Here is a 26,863-nt window from a genome sequence, read left to right on the forward strand (position 1 = left end):
TACCCATTGTCTAACTTACACAAAAGCTGTGCCAAATCACTGCATGAATATTTGCTAGAAACACCCCTGTACACAGCTCCAGAGATAGGAACAATTTACTGATTTAACCAGTTGACTTAATTCAGGAGTCACATCATGTTTCCTTTCTCCTTCTAAATCTATGGAATTGACTGATGAGAACAGAAACAGCCCTCTTCACATCCACTTAGATTCCACCACGACAAATAACACTGAAGCATACATTTCCATAATTTTCATTCAGCTGGGAAAAAGATAAAATTCTGCTTATATTAAGCCCCTCCAAAGCAAAATCTGATACTTTAACTTAATAAACACTTGTGACTTATTGAAAAACTCATTTGTAAGTCTATACTGAGCTCATAACCATGTGTCAAACTACTCGAAGTGTATGTTTTATCAAATAGAACAAGCTTGCATTTTCAAATTATTTTGTCCATGTTGGGACTTGGGACCCAGAAGCAGATTATATAAACTGCGATGATTAAAGCAAGAAAGGCATCAGGCATTAATAGTTTCCCCAGAGATATTTATACTTTAATTCACTTTCTAAACAGGGACTATTTGGCTTTATTGAGTAGTCCTTGAAATTAAAGGTAGTGGAATAATGTAAAAAATTGATGAATTAATCCAAGAGCTTTCCATCCTCATGAGAGAATAAATACTAGCATCCATGTTGTGTTCTTCCAGCGGACTTCATTTTCTTACATCACTGTTGATAGACTTTGGGAAGTGGAATCTGAAATACACTATTCAGATGATAGACTCTAGGTTTTAATGAACCTCTCATTCCATGTGACTATGCAGGAAAGTTCTTATTGCTTCTATTTGAATGTCTTCCTTTGGCTACTAACATTTCTATAACATTTTGTCTAGTTGGGTACACAATGAATGATCTCATTTTTGAATGGCAAGATGAGGCACCAGTACAAGTGGCCGAAGGACTCACTTTGCCTCAATTTCTGTTGAAAGAAGAAAAAGATTTGCGATACTGCACTAAACACTACAATACAGGTAGGGACTGAGTATTTTTCTCTATGATTATGGTTTCTGATCTTACAATATACAGATTGTTAAAATTATAATGTGTTAATTTTAACTTCTTTAGCTCATGAAGTATAAAATTAACTATTTCAAAATTTATGTATGCTTTCACTCACTGATTCTTGTTGTATTTGAATTATATGAGTCCAAAGAAATACTTGATGCTCAGTTACACTTGAAAATTCTTTATGGAACAACACGTATATGGGTAATTTCATGTTTCTAAACATGTTTCTTTATTTCCATAGGAAAATAATTTAAACTGTTTTTGGAAGTAAACACTGTATATGTTAACAAAAAGGACTTGCCTTAAATATGTTATCATTGGCCATATTTTCATGCATTCAAAAACATTTTTCCTATTTTCTATTTATTCTAATATTTTTATTAATTTCTATTTTCAGTTACTTCTTGGACTGATAGAGGAACCTTGTGTCTTGAATAGATACCATATTTAACAACTAGCACTGAGAGTTAACAAACTCAATGTGGTATTTGTACCCTTATGAAGTCTATTCACTTCTAACTGTTGTGGGCTATTCTTATAAACCTATTCCAACTATAAATGCCATGAATCTACCCCACAAGCCAAACTTCCCCCCAGAGAGATGTGTATATGGCCTGATGCTGGCATGCTAATATCAACTGTTATTCTTTCTATGTTATTATTGTAAAGTAGGATTTCATTGTGACCTCGGCATTTCCCAGAATTGGGAGCTCTGTGTTCCTCCCACATAGTCCCCAGTCTCCCTTATCTTCGTTACTAACTCACAATATCTAAGTTTTTAATTACCATTTTCAACTCACAGATGAAGATGTCATCTAACTTATGAGCAAGTTCGAGGTGAACATCTAAGCATAAAATTAAAGAACTGACAAGCCAATGGCGGTGCCCTTGCCCATTTCTCTAAGTACAGAGAAACTGATAACTTCTTTTAGAATATATTGAAAAGATTTCTAGAGGTAGTATATGGAAGTACATTAGTTTCCTCAGACTGTAATCACAGACTACCATAAATTTCATAGATTAAAACAACAGAATTTTATTCTTGCAAAGCTCTAGAAGCTAAATATAAAAAAAAAATCAGGTATCAGCAAAGGTATGTTTACTCTGAAGGCTCCAAGGAATGTTCCTTCCCTGACATTTTCTTAGTTTTCTATTTTTTTTTTTTTTTGTTTTTGTTTTTCGAGACAGGGTTTCTCTGTGTAGTTTTGCGCCTTTCCTGGAACTCACTTGGTAGCCCAGGCTGGCCTCGAACTCACAAAGATCCTCCTGCCTCTGCCTCCCGAGTGCTGGGATTAAAGGCGTGCGCCACCACCGCCCGGCTTTCTTAGTTTTCTATTTTTGACAGCTCTTGGCATTAGTTGACTTATAAATACATCACTTTAGTCTCTTTCTCCATAATCACGTGCTGAACTCTGCATGCATCCCTTTCTCTGCAGCCAAATATCTCTCATCATACAACGACACTGGTGATATTAGAATAGGGTCCCATTAATACAGATAAAGAATTAATTTTAACCTGATTGTATCTTCAAGTCAATTTTTGTAAATAAAGTTAAACTCACAGATTCTCCAAGGATGTGATTTTTAGAAGGACACATTCAACATAGAACATAGATGACACTGTAGACGTCATCTGGGGGAGAATTTTGATGATACAGGGTCAGGAGACTCATCTTAGCAGAAAGTACATTCGCATACTTTTATATTTCAGCTTACATTTATGAGTGCTTGCATCAAGCAATTAATTGGGTAGGAGTTTTCTAGAAGACTTAGTTGTCTAATATTTGTACAATATAAAAGATGAAAGTATGCCCAAAGTATCACTGCTCAAAAATAGAAATATCTGGTAATGTCTTCATTCACATATGTGACTAATTTGTATCATACTTTAAACTCCCTTTTATATTATGCCCCCAACATACAAGACTTCTATTTCAATTGTTTTCCAATGTAAGCTCATGTATCGCACATTCCTTCTGCAAGTAAAAGAAAAAAAGTATATGCAAAAATCCTCAGTTATAAATGTCCAGTTTTCCAAGGAAATAAAATTAGTGAAGTTATTAGTTCTTTCAATATAGATGAACTGCATACCTGGGGGCAATGGCACATGCTTTGAATCCCAGCACTTGGTAGGCAAAGGCAAGGTGACCCCCATGACTTTCAGGCCAGCCTGGTCTAAATAGCAAGTCCCAAGCCAATCAGCAATCAGGTCTACATAGTAAGACTATATCTAAAAAAAAAAAAAAAAAAAAAAAAAAAAAAAAAAAAAAACTACAGCAACAACAAAACCTAAATTGCACAAATCTAAACGTTTACCTACTTCAGGATCATGTGATCTGTTTCATGTGAATTCCTCTAAATCTTCCTCTTTTCCTGCTATTGCTAAACGTGTCCATTTTGTTCTGCGTGAGTGGTAGTTTCCTCTCTTGACTGTGGCTCAACGTTACATTTTTTCTCTTCACAACCACATAAAAAATGCACATGTGCACAAACGCAGAAATAGTACACATACCTACATATATATTTATATGTCCCTTTAGGTACAATCATAATACTTGCACATGTGTTTGACTTCATTTTCCAGGCTAGCTATATTTATAAAGTGCTTTTAAAATAAATACACAGTGAAAGCTTGTGTTTTCCTTGAGAATTATATGAAACCTGGAGAACAAATGCTAAGTAAGTGACTTCCACTTTTGTCGTGAGATTACTTATTGGATTAATATTCGTATAGAAATACTTCAATTAATTTTGCTCTATTTCATCTTCTTTACAGCAAGTATTTTAAATTTTATACTTAATAATGCTTTAAAAATAAAAATATTTTCAGATACAGCAGGAATCTTTAATCATTCCATCGCTAAGTTGACTGAAGGATCATGTATAGGTTGCACAAGGTTCTGACTGCTAGATATTAAAAAGTGGACTCCTCTGTCCCCAGAGCTTGCAAGCTATTATTGAAATGTTAAAGTTCTGACATCACTTCTCTTCTCCTCCAGAAGCTGTACCCTTTGTGCATTTCTACCTTCACTTATGTGCTTGTTACATTAACAGGAGCTCTGCCTGGGACACTCCCCTCACCACACATCAGTTTTCCCAGTCATGGTCTTTAATATCTTTTTCCTGTGGTCATATCAGAGAATGATACTTAAGGAGCATATGAACTTTCTGACATCACCTTACTCAAAATAATAGACAACAAAACCAAGAATCAAATCACTTAGAAGACCATTTATTTGGATAATTGATAACAAAGCAGTCAAAATAAATGAACAGAAGTAAAACCAATGGATAGATAGAAATATTAATGTAATGTTGAGTCAAACATCCATAACCTGTATTTGCAGAAACAGAGGTATATAACAGAGGTGCAAAGGCATACATTTATAGAATGAATATAACTCATTTATTTTCAATGTGTTCTAAGACTATCTCAAAAGTTATTGATGGAAAATTATATATATTTAGTTTTTTGTAGTATTGTTTATGAAACCACTCATCTCCATTTGCATTTATCTCTTAGCGCTTAAAGGAAATGTAAAGATCTCTGAAACAAACAGCAGCCGACTAAATAAGTACATGGAAGCTCCAGAAACAGAAAATATAGATAACCTTTGCATACTAAACACGCATTGTTCTATACACCTCCAGACAAGTGTTAGAAACCGAAAAAAATAAATCTGTGAGGACTTTGGCAAGTAGGAAAAGCTATTTGAACATGAAAATAGAATTATGTACTATTTCCTGGAAGAGTTCACTCCCTTGTCACACTGTTTCCAGATGCAAGCAGGAAAAAAATAAATATCTAAAAGACAAAACCCAATTTGAATGTGTCTCTTCATTTTAGTAGAAATTCTTACAGTAAAATTATTATGAAAATTAAGTCATATTTGATGGCAGAACAAAACCTGACTTTTAATTGTTGTTGGTTTTTTTTTTTATGAAAAACTAGGGAAGTTTACATGCATAGAAGTACGGTTCCATCTTGAGCGACAAATGGGCTACTACTTGATCCAGATGTACATTCCCAGCCTTCTGATTGTTATTCTATCTTGGGTCTCATTCTGGATTAATATGGATGCAGCCCCAGCTAGGGTAGCTTTGGGCATCACCACTGTGCTTACTATGACCACACAGAGTTCTGGATCCCGGGCTTCCTTACCAAAGGTAAGTGTCCTGAGGGGACATGCATGTAATGCGTGCATAAAAATGTTGTTGTTAGATTGGTCAAAAATTCATTCAGCATATTAATTATTGATTTTTAAAGCACCAATTCTTGCAAAATGAAGCTATTGAAGGAAAATATTCAGTAAATCAGTGATATCTGCTGCATAATGTGTAATGGTTTCCTGTTACTTAAATGTCAACAGTCATCATATGCACCATGGAATTTTTCTCTATCTGTATATTTAAATACTTAAAATATATTGAAAAAATGTTTAAATTTATGTACATGGTAATTTTAAATGCTGGCATAATGCATAGATATTCACACATGGAGAACTTTTTCATACTATTTACTTTACATTTAGAACATAAATTGAGACACTGAGAGCTGTATGCATTGATAATGTATTACAAAATTGCTTCCAGGAAAACATTATAGTAATTACTCCCCATCAAGAACTGTAGCTGATTCCATAGTGTTACAGTCTGGTTTCCATTACCTTGTGACCCTACCTCCTGGCTCCTGGCAGCTGTAGGTCAATAGGAAAGAGTGCTTACCCAAGTCTATAATTCGAGTGCATTCTAATTGTCCAGAATTAAACCGTTTGCTCTGTAAAGTTTGTAAAAGTTTCAATACCTCTCTCAGTAAGATACACTGAAAGATAAGTATGAGCTTCTGCTTATCTGTGTAGCCAGATAGAAATAGAAAATTATTTTCTTATAAGATGATTTCTACTAAGTGTCTATTATCTAAAGCTGTGGTTCTCAACCTTCCTAATGTTGTGACCCTTTAATACAGTCCTTCATGTTGTGCTGACCCACAACCATAGTTATTTTATTGCTACTTCATAACTATAATTTTGCTAGTAATAGGAAATACGATCTAGTTACAGATCATTATATATACACACATATATATGATATGCAGAATATCGATATGAAACTCCCAACGGAGTCATGACCCACAGGTTGGGAACCACAGATCTAAAGAAAGCCTCTCAAGTTTCCGACACAATAATCTATTATTTTTCTTAAAATGATGAACTTCACCATAATAAAGTAATATTAGTTTATCATGAACATTTGATGTTGTACCTGCTACCTGAGGTAAATTATAAATGTATGCCCAGCCCCCTTAGTGTTTTTTATGAATGAATTCTGGTTCAATTAATTAAGTTAAAATATGTGAGTAAATACACTTTGGTCACAAGATAATTATTGCAAATGTTACATAAGATAGAAAGAATTTGGTGTTGAATGAAGTTCACCTTTCTCAAGAAGAATTGATGATTGTCTTTCAAAATAATATCTTCCTTTAATAACACTTTATTATAATTTTTAAATAGTCAAAATCAATTTGCATTTTTATAATATACACCCCATGTGAAAATTACAAACTTGCTTATTTGTTTAACCTGATTTTCAATGCTTATGAGTTTGTGCATGAATATTCTAAGGAGTCTAGGTGATAGTAGAAACTCCATGGTCAAATTATAATGGAAATTTATTCATATTTGTCTTATACCTGAGCTAACTGGAAATGAAATCTTATTTGATCCATAAGTTAGTCAGAAAAAAGACAGAATATGCGCCATTTTAGGAATTTACAGGTTTTGTGAGGTGAGGAAGAGAAATATTCATGACACAGAATGGGACAGGATTGAGAGAGTTGAAAGGTGTGAGTAGAAAAATCAGAAATAAAGAAATCAAAAAATTAAGATGGTAAAATAGGGATACAAGTTTAAGAAAAATGGAAAGGCCAGTCTGAGACAGCTTCATACTCTATATAAAAATAAAATAGGGATTGTTTAAAGGCATCAATTTCATCAGGATTTCAGAGAAAAAAGAAAAAATTTTCAGTTGGAAGTTCAATTCTATATATTCATTTACATAGACCACTCATTCTGATAATAGAGAAACTGTCCAGCAAGAAATTTAATTTCTACCTACAGAAAGAATTCAAGGGTAGTTATGTCATAAGACAAGACAAGGTTGACAAATTATCTTTGACATGTTATAGATAAAGAACAAGAGATTTAGCATATTTAGTTAGACATACTAAAATTCAGAAGGGCCAATTCTGAACATCTGTGTAAACAACAATCACTAACATACTGGATTAGTCTACTCAAAAGAACAGAAGATCTCTTGAAATTAGAATTCTGATTTGGGGAGAGGGTTGTTTGTATATTTGTTTGAGGGCTAGTAAAGTAGATAGATACTGAGAATTCACCTGTACATTTAAAAACAGTCACTTAAAAGAACAGATTCCCATCTACTGTTTGAAATCTCCAAGAGCTCACAAAAGTCAACCTTGGCACTGTGTTATCCACCGTTTTCCTACTGCTACATCCTAGGAAGTAGAAAACAAATTTAATTTAGGACTTACAATAACAATAGATTATTAAATAACAGGAAGAAACAATATATCATTAACTTATGATAAATGCTTAGTGTTTAACAGAGATTCTATGCTAGTACATCTCCAGTATGATAGAAGAAGCTTGGAAATTAGTCAAGACTCAGACAAAAGAATCTTGGAATATATTTAGGCAGTTCCTTGAAATTCCTCTCTAATGTGATCAATTGGATTGGACTTTGTAATGCCATGCTAAGTCAAGCACATCATATGCCAAAGCAAGAAGGCACATGTGGTCCATTCATCAGAATTTGAAACTATTTTGCACTTTGGCAGTACATACATCAATTGGTCAGAAGAGGTGTCATGTAAATTCTCTTGACAGCAAAGCTTCAAGATAGTTTACGTTTATAAGTGCTTCCTTGCACCTTGGGATTACTGTAAATGAGCAAAAGAAAAAATGGTAATTATTATGGGGTCAAGTCATGGACAGCATTATAGTTCTTTGTAATAATTAGATTTATCAACAACAGTAGGGCAACCTGAAGAAATTTTTATCATTCTCACTCTGTATGAGTATGAGAAAGGAGGAGCCAAACTCAAGTGGAAAGAACTGAAAGACACTTGGGATAGTCCATTGTAAATGGTGGCCAGCCAGCAGCAGACGTAAGGATAGTAAATAGATTTGGAAAGTAGTCATGGCTGAGAATTCTAGAGGTGAAATGAGGTGTACTTATGAATGGCACATTGCAGAGTCAAAGAAAGGCAGAAGTCAAGGGTGGAATATGGACATACAAGAGGCAAGTTGTTTCCAACACAGGATGAAGGAGGAGAGAGTGGTTTGAGGTTCCTTTTTCCCTTTGATACATTCATAAGGCTGATACATGGAACTGCCAAAGTCTGAGAGCTCCGGAGATTCTGAGCAGGAAAGCTGGGCCTCTGACTTTTAAGAATAAACTACAGAAATGGGAAAAAACAAAATAAGACTGTGACTGATCTTCTTCCTCCAGCTAAAGACTGGTCCAAGTTACTCAAAGACTTCATTCTTCCTTCTTATTTTCCCTGGGTCCATCTCCAGTCATGTAAAATATAGGTCCATTTGCTTAAAGGTGGAATTTACTTACTCAAAAATGTTCAAATTCAAATCTCAACATTGTGTTATCTGTTTTCAAATATGGAAAAGCAATCATCCCTAAGAGGAATTGATGTAAATAATGAGTGGAAGAAGAGTTAGTCATGCATGATTTTAACTTACTATCTAGTTCAGATAGCAACATCTAAAAACATCTATTTTCTAAAGACTAATGATTAACCTTAGGTACTTTTCTGCCATACACTTGTATCCATCACAGTACAACCTCAGCAAGGGTCTGAAAATACCTAGATTGAAAGAAAGTTCATTCAAACTCTGTCTCTCAACACTAAGTAATCTAAGATTCTTGGCCCTATGTGTTTGTTATCTAGGTCTTACTTCTTTGAAATTATTCTGCATAACAAATGAAAACAAAATCATAGTGGCTTACTGACATTTTTTTCTTGCACATAAAATTATGAATTATCTTGGTCTCTTCCAGGCTGAATGAAAGTGGCCTTCAGTTTAGACTGTGGAGTGGTTTGGTTTGCTCCTTATGTCTCATCCTGTAGTAACTATGGTTACCGGCCATATGCCCCACCCTCCCAACTGGGGAGTGCATGAATACTAGAAATGAAGCAGGTACAAGAAAATCTTTGGGGTCAACATTGGCATAGAATCAAGTTCTGTTCTCATCCCACAAAATTATAAAAGTTCCATGGCCAAACCCAAAGTCAATAGGATGGGTAATGTATTCCATGCCCATGGAAGCTTTGGGGAAGAAAAAAAGGAGAGAAGTGGTTACAAGCAAATAATGCTGTCTGCTAAAACTCTGTGTCTTTTCTTAGACTACACTCTAGTTCATTCATATAAGTTTTAGGAAAGTATACAAAAGGTGAGAAGGAATGGAGATAAAGAGGTGGGAAATTCATAGGGAGATTCTATGTAGATCTCTCCATTCTATCCCTACCCCTCCAGCTATCTTATTTACAAAAAGCTGCTACATATAAAGGACAAAAAACACTTGAAAGTCTAATGACAGTAAATTAATTAAATTTATCATAGAGGCCCAGAAGCCCATGGTCAAATATATTGCAAATCGCAGACTAAAGGTATAGCATGAATCTTAAAGAGTCTTATTAATGAAATCAAACCTGAGCCAAGTATTGGGGTGAAATGCTGGATGGTCAGAGAGACAGAACAAGCCACAGCTAACCTCACCTGGCCAAATTCTCAGCTGGTCTTGTTTCCTCAGACTGGAAGCCTCTGTGTCCTCATATCCCAATGGCTCTCAGCTGAACTGCTGCTCCAAAGCCTGAAAGCTTAACCAGCCAAATGCCTCTAGTTTCTGGTCTTCACGCCTTATATATTTTTCTGCTCCCTGCCTCACTCCCTGGGATTAAAGGCGTGAGTAACCATGCTTGGCGGTATCCTTGAACACATGGATCTCTGCTTCTGGAATGCTAGGATTAAAGGCATGTGCTACCACTGCCTATCCTCTATGTATAATATTGTAGCTGTTCTGTCTCTGACCCCAGATAAGTTTATTAGGGTGCACAATATTTTGGGGAACACAATACCACCTCATTTAAGGGTATTTAAGGGTTGAGGGACAGTACCTTGAACATAGTATTTCAGTTACTTTCCTCCTCCTCCTCCTCCTCCTCCTCCTCCTCTTCCTCCTCCTCCTCCTCCTCTTCTTCTTCCTTTAGTTTAATTTGCTTGTGAAACCTATCAGAAGTAGCTTTATAAGAGGACAAAGCACCCTTTACACATTTCCATCCTCAGAACCTAACGTTGTCTGTGTGTGTCTTGAGTACCACATGCACATTTAAACAACATGAGCTTTTCAATTATTTACTCAATACTTGGCTTTAAAAAGCAATCAGCCAAGCCATTTTCATCTTTCTGGTTTAGCATAAAAACCCAGTTGCATTAAACTTCACCTGCTTCTCTCTGTTTCACTCCAGAGTACGACAAAATTAATGAAAAAGAATTTAAAGCTTCCAGTTATCTTTCTTGCTGTATAAGGAAAACAGTAGTTCTTGAAAAATATAAAAACAGTTTTACTACCAACTACAGAAGTAACTATAGCTTATATAAACTGGAAGTGGATCCTTATGTTTTCTTAATACTTGATTATATTGTCACACAGATTATTTGTAGGTGATTTAAACTGAAAGAATAAAAGATAAAAGATGGAAGAAGGTATATTTACTTTTGGTTTCTTAAAATTAATTAACAAACACTCTTAATGGTCTAGAAAATACTCAGTGGATTTAAACAGTAAGTTTTATGTTCCTGGCAATATAAATGGACTGCGGGAGCATATAGTAATCAGACCATCTTATTATTATAGCAATGGAAAGCTACTCCAGCCAGCAGGGTTTTGTCCTTTCTATTTAAATACAAAATATAATTAACTGATAGTACTTTAATCAAGTCTGGAAAAAATACAACACATTTGGGTTCATTTTTGCTATATTATTGTACCATAACAACCTAAACTTCATTATCATCTTATCATAGGACATTTGAATGTGAACAAAATACTCAAGTCGTTACTTGCAGTTTTTACTTTAATAATATAAATATTCCTTACACGCTAATTTTGGCAAAAGAAAACTGAACAGAAAGTGAAAGGATCATTTTACCCAAACCTTATTCATTAAATACCCATTATATAATGCATATTAAGCTAAAATATTTTATTAATAATATAACAATATCTTACAAATATAATTTCTAAGCATGGATGGGACCTATAAAAAGATGAAGTGATGGGTATTTCTGGTTGTCCTTTCATCTTGTTACAATTACTAGGCTTATTGAGTGTTAAGTATAAAATTTAGCATCTAATAAACATTTTCTCTCTACTTGACATATAGTCAGACCTGCTTTATATTTTTTCAACTTATTTATTTTTATTTTGAGATTATAATTACAGAACTCTCCCCTTACCCTTTCCCCCCATATACCTGTGTTCCCCACTATCTTTCAAATTCATGGCCTTTTTTAATTGATTGCTATTACATGAATATATGCATATACACATATGTATAAATTTTCTAAGTTTAAGAGAAATTCCAAAGTTTACATTTTCATAGCAGCATCATACAAGGATTCATGATAAAGCTATATTTAAAAAAGCAAAAACTACATATGCAATTTTGAGACTAAAAATCTCCTTTACTACATACTGTACTACACACACATATATGTGTGTATATACATATGTATACACACACAGACACACATATGATAGATAGATAGATAGATAGATCGATAGATAAAGAGATAGAGAGATATACCCCAGACCATATTTATGAACTTCCTAAAACATAAAAAGAGACAACTGTACTTTTGTTGAGGGAAAGAGCTCAACCTCAAAAATGCATCCTTAAAGGGCCCTCATAGGCATCATCTGTCTCCAAGATTCTAGTTTGAAGTCATAAATTACACTCTTAGACACCTGAGCAAAAAGAGTGAGAATGAAAATGGTCATAATAAGTAGGCAGCTAGGGTGCAAAATCTTCAACACGTAAAACAGGAGCAAGGAGTCACACGCTAAATTTAACTTCAAATGAATAGGTCAAACGCTAATAGATTATGCATGCCAGGAAGTCTAAGTACATCCTCTCAGGAAACCTCTCTAGTGACGTCTAGATTGATTTTTGCGTTTTCTTGTAAATGTTAGAAAACGTTAGTCACACTCGATAGAAGATGTGGAAGTAAAGCTCTGGGAACTGAATCTGGAAGCAGAGGTAGCTGTGACCTTCACAGTCCTTTCATTTTTCCCTGGTTGCACTTTTCTGAGGTGACTGGAAGGATGACCTCTAGTCACTAGAAATAATGCAACTCAGGTCAAAAGGCTTCTCCACTGCATTTTAACCCTTAAAGTAAAAATCTTCACGAGAGTGATCAAAGTTGCATGAGAAACATTGTGCATTTACTATGGGTCTGCATATAATCAGAGTAAATGCAACATCACTGAGAGTCACCCTCCAGGGCGATGGGTTAAAAACCCCAGAATGTCAAAGCTCTGAATGTCTCTCATTGTCATCACTGGCTAGTGCCTGGTGCTCTCCTTCAATGTTTTCAAAACCAACTCCATTTGCTTTAGCCTATGACTTTAACACACTGTTTGCTCTTTCTCTTTTTTGTAATTATTTCATCTCTGGTACTAGATAACATCCAAATGCATTTCAGGTTAATATTTCTCCTATAAACTTTACAAATGTAAAGTTTTTCATGCAAGCTCTCCCATCACAGTGAATAAACTAAACAATAAAGTAAAATTCATAAAGAACAGCAATTTAAAAACTCAGGAAAGAAAACAACACATAAGCAGACAAATTCCCAGCATGTTTTGAGAAACACATTTTGCTGTATGCCTCAGCCACTTGGCTTATTCCACAGTCAAACTTATTCATCATGGTTCACTTGACATTTCTGGAACTGGGGAAATCTACAAAGATGGATTGCCACTAAAGGAAGAACAGATTACCTTACCCAAAGGCATACACTGAAATGTTCTGTTATATATATATATTTCTTTTTTAAGAAAAGCAAATATAGATGGAAGAAAAAATTGACAAAGCAATCACTCTTAAATGACCCATGGACATTTGCCTTATAGACAGATGTCTACATGCAGGCTTAGGCCGCGTTCTACTTAATTTCATCTTCTTAAATTGAAGGTTTATCTAAATTTATATATGTGGAAATGACAGGTGAACACCAGTCTGAGTAATAATTAGCGAGCCACATCCAACATATCTTCATCCACTAATACATTGTATCTATGAGCTACTGGCCTCATAGCAATGCTTTTGACCAACTTAGTTGATTTCTGTAAAGGCGTTAACCTAGGTAGGCCTCTCAGCCTTAGCATATGGTTCCATTTCTACAATGCAATTCCTCCAATGTGCTTGTCAGACAACAAAACCCAAAATATTGCTCTTGAGTGATAATATCAAAATCTTGCAGAGGGATACTGCACCTGTGAATTGTTGTCCAGTGACAGATATAACCTAGCGCTCATGATCAGAGGGAACAAATGAAATTATTTCAGGATTAAATCCATAAATAAGTGATCACCTGGGAGAGGAATGAGCATGATAGTAAAGTCATCTATTCTAAGTTTGTCCTTTCTCTCCCTCTGTCTCTCCTTTCCTCCCTTTTAACTCTTTCTCCTTCCCTCCTTCACTCCTGTCCTCTCTCACCTCTTCCTATTCTCCTCTATTTCCTCTCCATCCTCTCTGAAACTGTGTGGCTCAAAGTTGTCCTTCGCCTTTACTCTCTGTCTCGAGGCAGATTTTGTACCTCTTTATAACTGATTTCCTGTGCTTTCTCTGACAGCATGGATTTAGAATACTCAGCTATGTTTCAGACCTTTCTGCCACCACAATTGGTATCTTTTTCCTGGAAGGCATTGTGCTTGGCTCTTCAGTGAATCTTTGCTTACATTATCACCTTAAAGTATTCAAATATCCTCACTCCTGAACTGGTGGGGCTGCTTGCATTTGTTTCAAAATGAAAACTGTCAAAAGTCCTTTTCTGACTCCCTCTGTCTCAGGGTAATGCTGTGCCGCTCCCCCTGGGTTTCCCCCGCCAGGTACCTGGAAAGCTTGGCAGTTTTTGTTTTGTTTTGTTTTAAGTTGAGGCTGACTCTGAGCAGTTCTGGTTGCTGAACTTTAACCAAAATGACCCCGTGCCCCCTCAAGCCTGTACCATTAATCACGCAAGCTGACAACCACAAGTGCCCTGCATTTCCTCCACCACTGTGCCACAAGAAAGTCACAGTGACAGCACAGATCCAGGACCACATTTCAACAGAAGTGGACATGGCACACGTTAGTTCCAGCCAGTGAGACTTTGATGCTCTCGATTAACATAGTGCATCATAGGCAGATTCTTATCAAGCCAACTTCCATTATTCTGTGTTTTAAGTGTGAAACATAGAGAAATCCGTACTTAGGTAAGCTCCCCAAATATGACTTCTCTCCAAGACCAAGGTGACTTGGCTCTGTCTATGATATCCATGGAACTCATCAATAATGATACAATTCAGTCATATATTTTTATGTTATTTGTAATGTCAATTTTCTCTATTTTCTGATTATGACATTAAACAATATAAGAAATGCACAGTATTTCTGAAATATGAACATAAGTCTACAGAATATATGTTATAAACTTTTAAAATACTTACTAATTCTTTGAGAATTTCCTACAATGAACGTTGACCAAATTCACTCCTCATTCATTCCCTTAACTCCTCCCACATCCATCCCTATCTCCGACCCCATTCAACCTCATGCCTGATTTTTTTCTATTTCTCTTTTGTTTTTTGAGATTATAATATAATCATATCATTTCTCCATGTCCCTTTTCTTCACATGCCCCTGTTCCCTTTCTTCTCTCTAACCACACCCACATATTCTTCCTTGCTCTCTTTCAAGATCTTAAACCCTACACAAAAGGCTACTAATAGTTAAAGAATACTGAAAGTAGAAGAAACAGTTTGCATAACAATTTTTTTACCAATCCACTGAGACCAGTTTGTGCTGGCCACATACTCCTGGGTGTAGGATAATTACTAGAGTGTGGTCAACCTACCAGTAACAATCAATTTAATGAAAACTGACTCTCTCTACCCCAGAAGTCCTCAACTATACTTAGTGCCACAATTAGGTTAGAGGTTCATGAATCATTCCTGCTTCTCACTAGAATGTTGACTGGCTTGATTTTATGCAGGCAACCACAGTTGTTAAGAGTTCCTAAGTACAGTGCTTCTGTCATGCTCAGAGAACACTATTCCATTCTGATCCTCCCAGGCTTTTAACTCTTCCAATCTCTTGGGACCCTCTTCCACAATCGTCCACCAGCCTTGGGGACTGGTAATATAGATGTCCCATTTATGGTTAAACACTCCACTGATACTAAAAGTAAGTTATCAAGCTGACTATGCCTCCCTATATTAACATAAATTCAATAGAAAACGTGCTCCTAGTTCCCAGCTAGATCAAAAGCCTTGCTTCATTTTATGTAATCATGGGCATTCTTCACTGCATTTTGAAGGATAAAATGTTTCTCTGATTTTAACAGTTTTAATTTTCCTGGTCAAAAGACACTTTATTTCTCTCTAGTAAATACCTAGACCCTATCTCCTTTCTCACACTATCTGGTAAAGAGGGAATAGTCTGGGTTTAAGATCAAAGCAAACACACATGGAGGAACTTTGACTCTTAATTATTGGGGAAAAATTAAAGTTTTGACACAAATTAAATTCCAAAGTACAGTGTTGTTCTTAATTTGTAGTGATAATTTAATTAGTCAAAAGGGGAGGTAATAGAATAGTAGTCGTGCTCATGGTCTCCAGAAGTAGACCAATTATAGTCTACTATAATAGGTTAATTAAATTGCAATCTTAACCTTTGCCATTTGGTAGCTTTGTGATTTTTAGCAGGCATTTCACTAGGTCTCAATACCACCTCTACAATGAGGAGCCTTGCCTCTAGCTGTGAAAGAAGTAGAAGAAGATAGTGAAGAGTGCTATTCTGTTCTGACCATTTAGTAAAAGATTTCCTGAGAAAGTAGCTTATGCTGACATCTGAGGGACAAACAGGAGTGATTCAAAAGGGATAGTACAGACAAAGGTAAAGCCAAGTCAAAAGCTGCTGAGGCATGAAGAAAGGACTTCTTACTTTCAGTTTCCAAAAATTCAAAGAAGGAAATGGTAGCTAGAACATAATAAGAAAGTGACAAACACCATTGATTAAAATATCTCAAGAGAGGTCCTCATCTGGTGTGGCCTCCTTTGCCCAGTCATCCTTCCATCATTCCATATTTCCTTCCTGGGAGTTCTCTTGTTATCCTATTACTTACATAGTTTTATTATGTGTTCCTTACTTAATTGCTTCAATGTAAGTTCCATTAATCATTTCTATTTCTATAATCCAAAAAAATAGAATTTGGTTAAAATCATTGGCATTTAATAAATATTGGATAAAAGTGGTAAAAACAAAATGGATAATTTCTGTAAAAAAAAAAAAAAAAAAAAAAAAAAAAAAAAAAAAAGGTAAGCTAGAGCCTAATAGCAAAGGGTTTTATGTGCCCTGAAACAGATTGGATGGGCATTTTCACAATATCAGTCATACTGATCCATGAACACAGGAACTCTTTCCATCTTCTGATATCTTCTTTTTTTTAATTTCTTTAATTTAAATTCTATAATTTCTTTCTTCAGTTTCTAAAACTTTTTATTATACAAGTCTTTCACTTACTTGTTAGAGTCATCCCAAGATACTTTTTCTAGCTATTACGATAGGCATTATTTCCCTGATATCCTTTTCATTCTGTTTGACATTTATATATAGGAAGGCTATTAATTTTTGCATGTTAATTTTGTATCCTAATACTTTACTGAAAGTATGTATCAGCTTTAGAAGTTTTCTGGTGGAGTTTTTAGGATCTTTTATGTATATAAAATTGCATCATCTGTAAATAAAGACGATTTGACTTCTTTCTTTCCTATTTGTATCCTCTTGATAATGTTTCAAATACAGAATATTTTTATCTTTCTTTTTTCTTGTATTTGAGTTAATTCCTAACTTGGAAACAATAACAAAATATATTCAAGTCCTACAATTTTATGATTAATCCATAAAATTTGTAAAAAATAATATCTTGGAAATTCTTAGTGAATAGATACTTTTCATTTATTTTTTCTAACTGATTTATAATTCATATTCAGAATCAGAAAACTAACAATCAATTTTGTTTTTCAGGCAATAGCAACCAATGTTAACTTTCTTACTATTTTTTCTCTTGCTCTTCTTTCCTGCCCAGGTTTCCTATGTCAAAGCTATTGATATTTGGATGGCAGTGTGCCTCCTTTTTGTGTTCTCAGCACTTCTGGAGTATGCAGCAGTGAATTTTGTATCAAGACAACACAAAGAACTTTTGAGATTTCGACGAAAGAGAAAGAATAAGGTAAGCGATTACTTTTATTGAGTTTAATGGGATATCAATTTGCAGTGGATAGTGATTTGTTATGTTTAATGCAAATGTCTAGGAGAAAATTTGGATTAGAGACTAAATGAAATGATATTCTCTCACTTTTGTACTTTTAAAAACTGTGTAAAGATCGGTTCAGGGAGAAATTGTAGTATTGAGTTATACTTATGTAGCATGCCTGATGACATGATATACTTTACGAAGGTCATTAATATATTTCCAGGAGCAACACTGTTTATGCTTAATCTGATAAATATTCCATCTCCTACTTGCAATGCTATAGTATTCCCGATAGCATCACTTAATACAGACATCAGATTTAATTATGAAAATTGTTCTTTTTCTGAGCTAATAGGTTGTTTCCGTAAATTACATGGAAGTATTAATATCATGATGAGTTCATGCAGTATAATCTCCTTCTTATGCACATTTTCATATTTAAACATTTTTGTTCTGAAGCCCTGTGGTAAAGAAAACAAATGCTATTGTTGCCTTGCTAATATCTGATCCAAGATAGACCCATAAGTAAATGCATTTAGAGCATCATTAGGAAGTCATAGAAAGTTGTGGACGCAACATGCTGGCTGAATTTGGTTGTGCATAATGTGTTTGTTACTCGGTTAAAATATGTTATGGTATCTTTCTTCATATAACAGAAAATCTCTCTCAACAGTAGATCTGTTGGTTACTTATTACAGTCCAAATGTGCCAACTGACAACTTAAAGGGAAACCTTCCTTCAGCACAACACTGCCAGAGTCATAGAAAAGTATTGCCACAGTTCTACAGACTGAGACAGTTAACCAAAACATCACTCTGAAGGACCATGGTCTCCCTTATACAATATGAAGTTTTAATGATTTTTAAGGGCTCAATAATTTGTGAATTATTTACTACTTAAATATTTAGTAGCTATTTTTAAAGCAAAAGCAGTTAAACTATCAGCTTAGGTACACATAGTACTAAATATGTTCTAAGGCAACTGACTTCCAAAACTTATTAAAGCCCAGTAAACATCCACAAATGGCTGCAAGAAAGGAGCACTAGCCCCAAGACAGTATTATATTGACATAAAACAATGCTCGATTTTTCATTGCAAAGTTTCCACGAAAACAAAAACATGCCATTCATATGTTGAAACATATTGTGATAAGGAGATTAATTTTCATATTGCCCTTCCACCCTCCCCTGGTCCTTGGTCAATTATGTTTTTGTCCTCTTCTTACTCCCCTTCTCCCTCCTCCTACCCTTCCTCACCCTTCTATACCTCCTCCCTCTTCTATTCCTCCTCCCTGTCCTGTTCAAGCTCCTCTTCCTGCTCTTCTTTCTCTACCACCTCTGTCTCCTCCCTCTCTTCTTCCTTTACCAGCTTTTTCCCCTCCTTCTATCTTTCCACTGTTATCCCCACCCTGGCCCCTTCCTCTCTTTCTCCTCATCAATTCCATCACACAGACTTCTGCTGCCCTTTCTCTCCTGATTCTTAGACTGATGGAAACACTGCAACAGAACCACGGCTTTCCTGGCCAAAGCACATGCCTTTCTGTTAGTGACTCAGATTTTCCTGATCATTGTTTGTTATAACTGGAGCAATGCTCGGTTTCCTTATCATTAGTATTCGATTTTTGCATTTTTCTTTTCCATTCCTTTACTTCCCTTTTCTCTCCTATCTACTGTAGCATGCTTCAACCACAGGCCACCTAGACTAGAAATGAGAAGCATCATGCATACGCTGTCTAACAGGAAATGACTGCTATCTTATACTCACTCTACACTAAAATCACTGGATAACGAACCCGACCACAAATTTAGATATTAAATTCTGGTTCCTCATTTCGAGAAAAATCTTTTGACTGAAGTGCCTCTTTATTCAATTTTACCACAAGTAGGAGTGAGATAAAAATATTTGATGTACTTGATTGTCTGTTATTCTTGAGCTCACAGCAAAGATGCAAGATTAATATGCTCAGAGACAAGTGTGCCAGGAAAAGTTAGAGAGAAATACTAGAATTATAATGGGTTATAATTCTCTCATCACTACTTGAAATATCCAAGCAGCATATGTGACTAAGGGTAATTAAAATTTAATGCAGAACAAAGCCACTTGTGTTTTCGATTCAATACTTTTGGATAGATACTTTGCACCTGTGAACATCAATGAATTGATACGTATGTATGCTAAAATGGTGTATGTGATTGAAATCAATTGTGTAATTATACGTGACTTGCTTCTCTGGTTTCTCAACTCCTCTTGGTCCACTTTACCTTCCCGCAGACAGAAGCTTTTGCACTGGAGAAGTTTTACCGTTTCTCAGACACGGTAAATGGACTTTCTTAACTCTAAGTAGAGGAATGTGATCATCTATAAAAAGCAGACAGCATATTCTGCTCCGAGGCAGTGTTTGGTGGGGAAACACAGCCCCTTTCTGACTTAAAGCTAAGCAAACAGCATTTCTCTTCAGCTAGGGACAATCATCTTTCCTAAGAGCTACACTCTTGTCTTTCCTCAATCAATAAAGGCTAAGTTATGATTCATTTTGTTTGCAGCTCAATATAACTGGTCAAAGTGATTTTAAGCACACATATTTTAAAAATATCCTATATATCTGGTAGTAATCTTCACAGGGGGAAATTATAGAAATGGAGAATATTAACTTAAAAATAAATTGGAGCTGGGTGTGGTGGAACACACATTTAAGCCTGGCGCTAGGAAGGCAGAGGTAGGCATAGGCAGGCAGATGTCTGTGAGTTTGAGCCAGCCTAACCTACACAGCAAATTCCAGACCAGGCAGGGCTATAAAGTGAGATTAGAGTCAATAAATAAATAAATAAATAAATAGCAATAAATATGTAAGGAAATAAATATAAAATGCATTTAGACACACAATTCTAAGAGCAGCTGTACAAGCAACCTGAAAATGAGGTCCAAAATGCTTTTGTGCAGTCTGTGTATCTTTAGAATCTGTTCATTATAAGATTATATACAGAAATTAAAAATTTTGTTTTAATGAGCACATCTTTTCAAATTTGTAAATGAAAATACATAAAGATATCAATCACCAAGACACACATCCATGCATGATGTGTAAATATCTAGGAAGGATATCTAGATTATTGGTCCATGTGTGATTTATAAATGTACCAAAGCCAAGAATTTGGCTCATGAAATTGCATTACAAATAGACTAGTTTGCTAAGCTGACACTTTTGGATAAATCATGTTTTTAAAGTAGCTCCCAAGATGGATTCAGCTATGCATTCTTAACAACCCCAGTTGAGAATCTAGCAAATGAAACAACTTTAAATGAACAGTTTTCAGCATCTCTACTTTCTTACAGACTATATTGATGCAGTACTACTTTAAAGTACTGTATTGGCTAGTTTTATGTCCACTTGACGCAAACTAGAGTCATCCGAAAGTAGATAATCTCAACTGAGAAAATGCCACCATAAGATGCAGCTCTAGGGCATTTTCTTAACTAGTGATCAGTGGAGGAGGGCCTAGCCCATTATGGATGATGCTATCATGGAGCTGGTGGTTCTATAAGCAAGCAGGCTGAGCAAGCTATGAGGAAAAAGCCAGTAAGAAGCACCCCTCCATGGCCTCTGCATCAGCTCCTGCTTCCAGGTTCCTGCCCTGTTTAAGTTTCTGTCCTGACTTCCTTCAAAGCTAGTCTATGATGTGGAAATGTAATCCAAGTAAAGTCTTTCCTCCCCAACTTGCTTTTGGTCATGCTGTTTTACCATAGCAATAGAAACTCTAACTAAGGCAAGTGCTTACTAAGTTCTCCTAGAATCTATAATCACTTAGCTAGTTTACTTTGTTAATCAAATTTATACGTTATTTCCCAACCCCAATATTTCTTGGTTTTATCTTTGAAAATGTCATATGATTTATTGACTATAGTTATCCTATTAGCAATATTTTAAATTCATGATATCTGAATAGTCAGATGTAGTGATTTCAATAGAGATTCATATACAAGCATGCATATTATAACATACAATAAATAATATATACCCATATAAAATCTGTTTTCAAAAACTCGCATATATCATTAGTAACTAAAAAGATTTCAGAAACTATTTAATGAAAGCTGCACATTCTATTAATTATGACTTTATAAGGATTTCTAATGAAAATACACCCTTATCTCACAATCAGTTTTCAACAGGAAAACAATATGGTAATGTAAACACATCCTTTAGAAAAGTATGAACTTCCTATTTTTAACAAGTAGGATAAACATTGCACAAATGTGGAAATGGTAACTTTGACTTCTGTAAAGTATCTTTCTCAAACTAATGACCGTCTGAGCTGACCAAATTCTTTATCATCTTAAACTACATATTCTGCTTTGACAGGTTCTGAGCAATCAAAGTCTTAAAATCCACATAATCACAATAAGACCAACGAATACAGTGTGTCTATTTTCACAAGCAATAATTTGCATGAGTGTCACTCCATATGCTAATTTGGAAGAGTAGCCAAAGTAAACAAAATTGCCTCTTTTATAGAAAGTTTGTTACAAGAGATCTTACATTAGTGCAGATGGAATTCCTAGAAATGTTGTTTTTATAACTTACTATAGTTTTGGCTAGAACTTAATATGTAACCTTTGGAATGGCACGTCTCTCCTATTAGAGGAACAAAAGAACCCTTTGCCTATTTGGAAGAGTAAAAGTTGGCTCTTGCATCTAAATTTCCCCACCCCACACTGTCATAGCCTGCTGTGTGCTAACTCCCACTGCGCCATGTCATAGATGCTATCTCCAGTGCTGAATGTGTGTGGGTGTATGCATGATATGAAAATTTTTTGGTTAGAGGTTATTCTTGCCATGTATGGAGAGATACACAGACACTGTAGTATTTCTGAACATGCATTAGCTGTTGAGCGCTTTGAGTGACATTGGACTGCTTCAACGCATTTCATGTAGCTTACTCCACATTCCAGCGATGATTCAATGCTTTGCTAAGAGAAAATTCATCTGCACAATATTCTAGAACTTCTGTCTTCCTAAGCATTATCTGCATATGCAAATAAAATAGAAATGAACTAGTATTATACTCAAGAAATGATGAGTAAATCTGTGTTAAGCTAGGCCAACAGTTGTCATTATAAAAATACAAATATAATTAACTGCATTATATTGAAAATTGGTGTAATACCTTAAAATTACTTTTTCTGCAAATTTATTTGTTGTCTTACTTTAAAGTAGTGCAAAATAACTTTTAAAACTAATAGTAAACTGTTTTTTGTCTTGTGTTTTGTCATTTCTACCGTCTTAAAACAAATATAAACTATATGTGTAGTGTGTTGGTGAAAAGATGAAACCTCATGGCTGAAACTTTATGGTACCCACATACATGAAGTCATTTGATATGTTCCATTCTAGATTTGTTGATACTATATTCTAGACTTAACATATTCTTTAAATAGGTATGACTTACAATTTTTATGTATACCTTTAAAAAGTGATTTCTTGATAATTCAAACCCAGAAAGAACTCTTTTCTAAAGACTTACTCTTATGAGGCACTGAAATTGTACCTCCTCAAGTAGAATAAAGATTATAAGATTTTGATTATTTTCTCAAAACAGCCATTTAGAATTTATGCTAAGCAAACTACTCCTTTGAGGTGTATGCAGTTTGAATACTATTCATGAAAATAATATTTGATAAAGTAATGTAGGACTGGCAAAACAGCTCCGCAAGTAAGGGCACTTGCTATGAAAATGGATGAAGGCCTGACCTGAGTTCTGTTCTTAGAACCAAGGTGGGGAGGAGAGAACTGACTCCCCCAATTGCCTCTACTCTCCACACCTGGCGCACACACACACACACACACACACACACACACACACATCTACACACTCAAGCACACATAGAATTATAGATCAACACATAAAAAATTAAAAGGAAAGAATCAAGTAGTGTAATCCCTTCTTACTTGAAATTAAAATACATTATAATTGCCTCTATCTCAAAGTTAATTAAAATATGCATGCTGCTTTTCTACATATCACCAATTCTAATCTCATAACTCTCAATAAGTAACTACTATTCACCGTAATAATTCAAAATATTACACCAGAAGTAAGGATATATTTTTAAAAAACATTCTATGGACTTCTAATCATTCCCTTAAAATATCTATATTCTATTTTCATAATTCATCTAGATCCTGAACTTTCATCTTTAAAAACTTAAAATGCTTCAATACATTAAGCATGCACTCAGCTCTGAGGCTAAGTCATTTCTAATAAATGCCAAGCACTCCTTCAACTAGTGTTCAAAGAATTTCATATTGACATTTGACTTTCAACTATGAAATAGTTTGATTGACTATACTTCTATTTCTTAAGATTTATTTTTTGAAACAGCACAGAAACATGTACAGGTACATTGGATAATATCTTATACTAATTTAAAAAATATTACCATCTTTTATCTGATCCCAGACTTCTCTAAACAAATGTTTCCTCAGCAAAATAAGCAATTATTGTATTTACTAACAATTTTTTTTAAAATCCACACATTCAAAAACCAACTAAATGGAAGTTAACTTAATTGCCTTTCTCTACTACTTATGCATTTGACAATAATTTGTAAAAATTAGTTAAAGAAGTAGACATTTACAGTTATCTATTCATTAAGTGTGTAAAAAATATTTGAAACATATCTACTAGAAAAACATTAAGGTGGACAATATATATGTAATCTAAGTATAATCTTACTACATTTCACTATATCTTACTACAATTCACATAATCCATATTTCCAAGTGTCTTGGGTGCTAAATGTTTTGTGATTGCTCAGTGGCAATTTTCATTGATTTTGATTCATCATTTTAAAGACCCAGAATGAGATAAAAGTTCATTCTGACTGTTCTGACCTCACAGGTATGGGGATATACCATTGTGATGACAGAGACAGGGAGATTTTGCCAAAGGACTACATCTGGGCTACCACTTTGAGTCTACCTCTCCCATTTCAATCAGCAGCATGCAGTCATATGAGTCGGCCCACATACAGTGAAAAGGCACTTAGAATTTTCACAATGTAGCTCTGGTGTATAATTACTAAAATATTTTTCTCTGTTCCCAATTTAAAATGTTTTTTAAAGTCTTCTTATGAAAAGAAATTATACAATAACTAAGTGGCATTTAAAATTTTTCATTGTCTTACTTTGAAACTGGCTTAAGGAATAATAAGGGAGTTTGTCTCCAGGTAAATTAAACTAATGTCTTCATTTCCCTTTTTTAAACAGTCATGTTTTATAGCTTATTTTTAGCCCATTCTATTCAATCTTTGTTCTATATAATTTGTGTTTTAAACATGCAGTAATTTTACGATCACTAGATAATAGCTAATATACACAGAGCCTTTTAGTCAAATATTCATATGATTTTTAATTACTTGCTTTTGTGACATGCAGCTCATTAGAATATACATTGAAGCTATTTCAAAATATGAAGTATACTCAATAAATATTTGAAAGGTAATTAGAATAGAACTGTCAAGATCAACAGAAACATTTACAAACACTAGATACTTTTATGTCTCAGTTATTCAAAACCAAAATTAATTTTATAATAAATTACTGTATCACATCATATTCTAATTCAATAACCTAATAATAATAACCTTCTAAGGCAGATTCACCATTGTTTTATTATTTAGGATCAGCCTTTCAGGAAAATTGCAAGAAATCACTTCAGAAATTCTTTTGACTCTTTTGTGGTAGTAGAAAAATACCTTTGGAAGATATTTTCTAAACTATGACTTCCCACTAGTTAAGCAAGTGATTTGTCCTGTCTTAGCGGGACAAAATTATGACGTTCAGAGGACATTTGGCAGCTCAGTAGGAGATTCCATTTGGGGCTCATTGCCAGATAAACTGCCTTTATATGAATTTGATATAAACCACCCAAGTCACCTCTCTGAAAATTCCTGAAATAAACAATTTCCCTAAATATAGGCTACTTATTTTATAAGGGACTATTGATTGGAATTCTCTTTTCACATGATCCCCTTATACAAATATCTCAGAACAAACTGTGGGCCGATGCCATTCTGGTTGCTTCAGTCTTGGGGCTGCTTTTATCAGAGTTCATGAGAATTCCCATAGCTATCATTGAAATGTGCCATCTTTGCCCACAGCAACGAGAGTTTTAGTTCTCTGTACCCTGTCAGTCCCTTTAAAATTCCATTATTTGTATTTTCCCAGAAACTGTAGTCTACGTGCATTTTAATAATAGATACCACCACAACTGGTAGATTCTAAGGCTGTGAGCCTCGAGTCTCTCAGTTTGTTCTTGCTTCCATTTCAAATATAATTTATCTTCTAGTTACTTTATACAGAGAGGCCAATAAAAGTTCAAAATAGACCCAACAGAGTTCAGTCGTTGGTTTTCTCATAGTTGAGTCCAGACAAGATGGCAATTTTTCCTTCAATTCATGTGGATTGCATCTATTGGCTTTAGACTCAGTTACTCCTAGATGTAGGCCAATGATGCTGAATCCGGAGTCTGGATTAATTGGTTTCTACTACCCAATCATATGTGCTTCCAAAGCTTCCAAAACTGTCTGACTTTGGTCCTTGAAGAGAAAAATTATCACTCATCATTAACTGATTAACTTTAACTGTAATTCCCTACAAAATGTTCATCAGCTTTCTGCAATAAGCTGGAGAATGAAGGTTCTCTGGAAGGAAAAGAAACATTAACTGTATCTCTCCCACATAAATGTATACTGTGTTTGGCTTTATTATTAGAGTGAGATAAAAAAAAAATATCAGAAACACCAGTCAAATCATAACTACTTCCTCTGTCCTGACAGAACTCTCAAGAAGTTTCACCACATCCAGAGTGTGAAGATGAGTGTAGGAATTCTTTACTGAACACAAATAATAGCCAGCCTGCCAAGATCTGTCTAGTTTGTTCAAAGGCCAGACAGACTGTTCTAGCAAAGCTTATTAGGATTACTACCCTGCCTCCAATCACTTAATCAGAGATGAGAATTCCAAGTATCATCTCTCAGTCCATAGTGTTTGATATTTACTTCAGATGAAGATTTGGATAATTGCAATGGTCCCATTCTAATATATCCAATTAAAACTATCCTAAAAAAAATGGTTTAACATTAGTCTCGGACCAGAAACAGCAAAGTTCTATTC

General features: G+C 34.8%; 1 protein-coding gene across 2 annotated transcripts in view; it reads left to right on the forward strand.

Moving 5' to 3' along the window:
* The window catches only part of Glra3 (glycine receptor alpha 3), a 150,797-nt gene that overhangs the window by 116,738 nt on the left and 7,196 nt on the right, over positions 1-26,863 (forward strand). Inside the window, exons 6-9 of one of the 2 annotated variants that reach the window (XM_028860621.2) lie at positions 895-1,032; positions 5,022-5,236; positions 17,521-17,664; positions 19,960-20,004. In XM_028860621.2, the coding sequence (XP_028716454.1) occupies positions 895-1,032; positions 5,022-5,236; positions 17,521-17,664; positions 19,960-20,004 (542 nt within the window). The remainder of the gene's footprint in view (positions 1-894; positions 1,033-5,021; positions 5,237-17,520; positions 17,665-19,959; positions 20,005-26,863) is intronic. The other variant, XM_028860622.2, reaches the window with a different exon arrangement.

This window comes from Peromyscus leucopus, chromosome 17 (genome assembly GCF_004664715.2).
Source record: "Peromyscus leucopus breed LL Stock chromosome 17, UCI_PerLeu_2.1, whole genome shotgun sequence".
Taxonomy (NCBI): Eukaryota; Metazoa; Chordata; class Mammalia; order Rodentia; family Cricetidae; genus Peromyscus; species Peromyscus leucopus.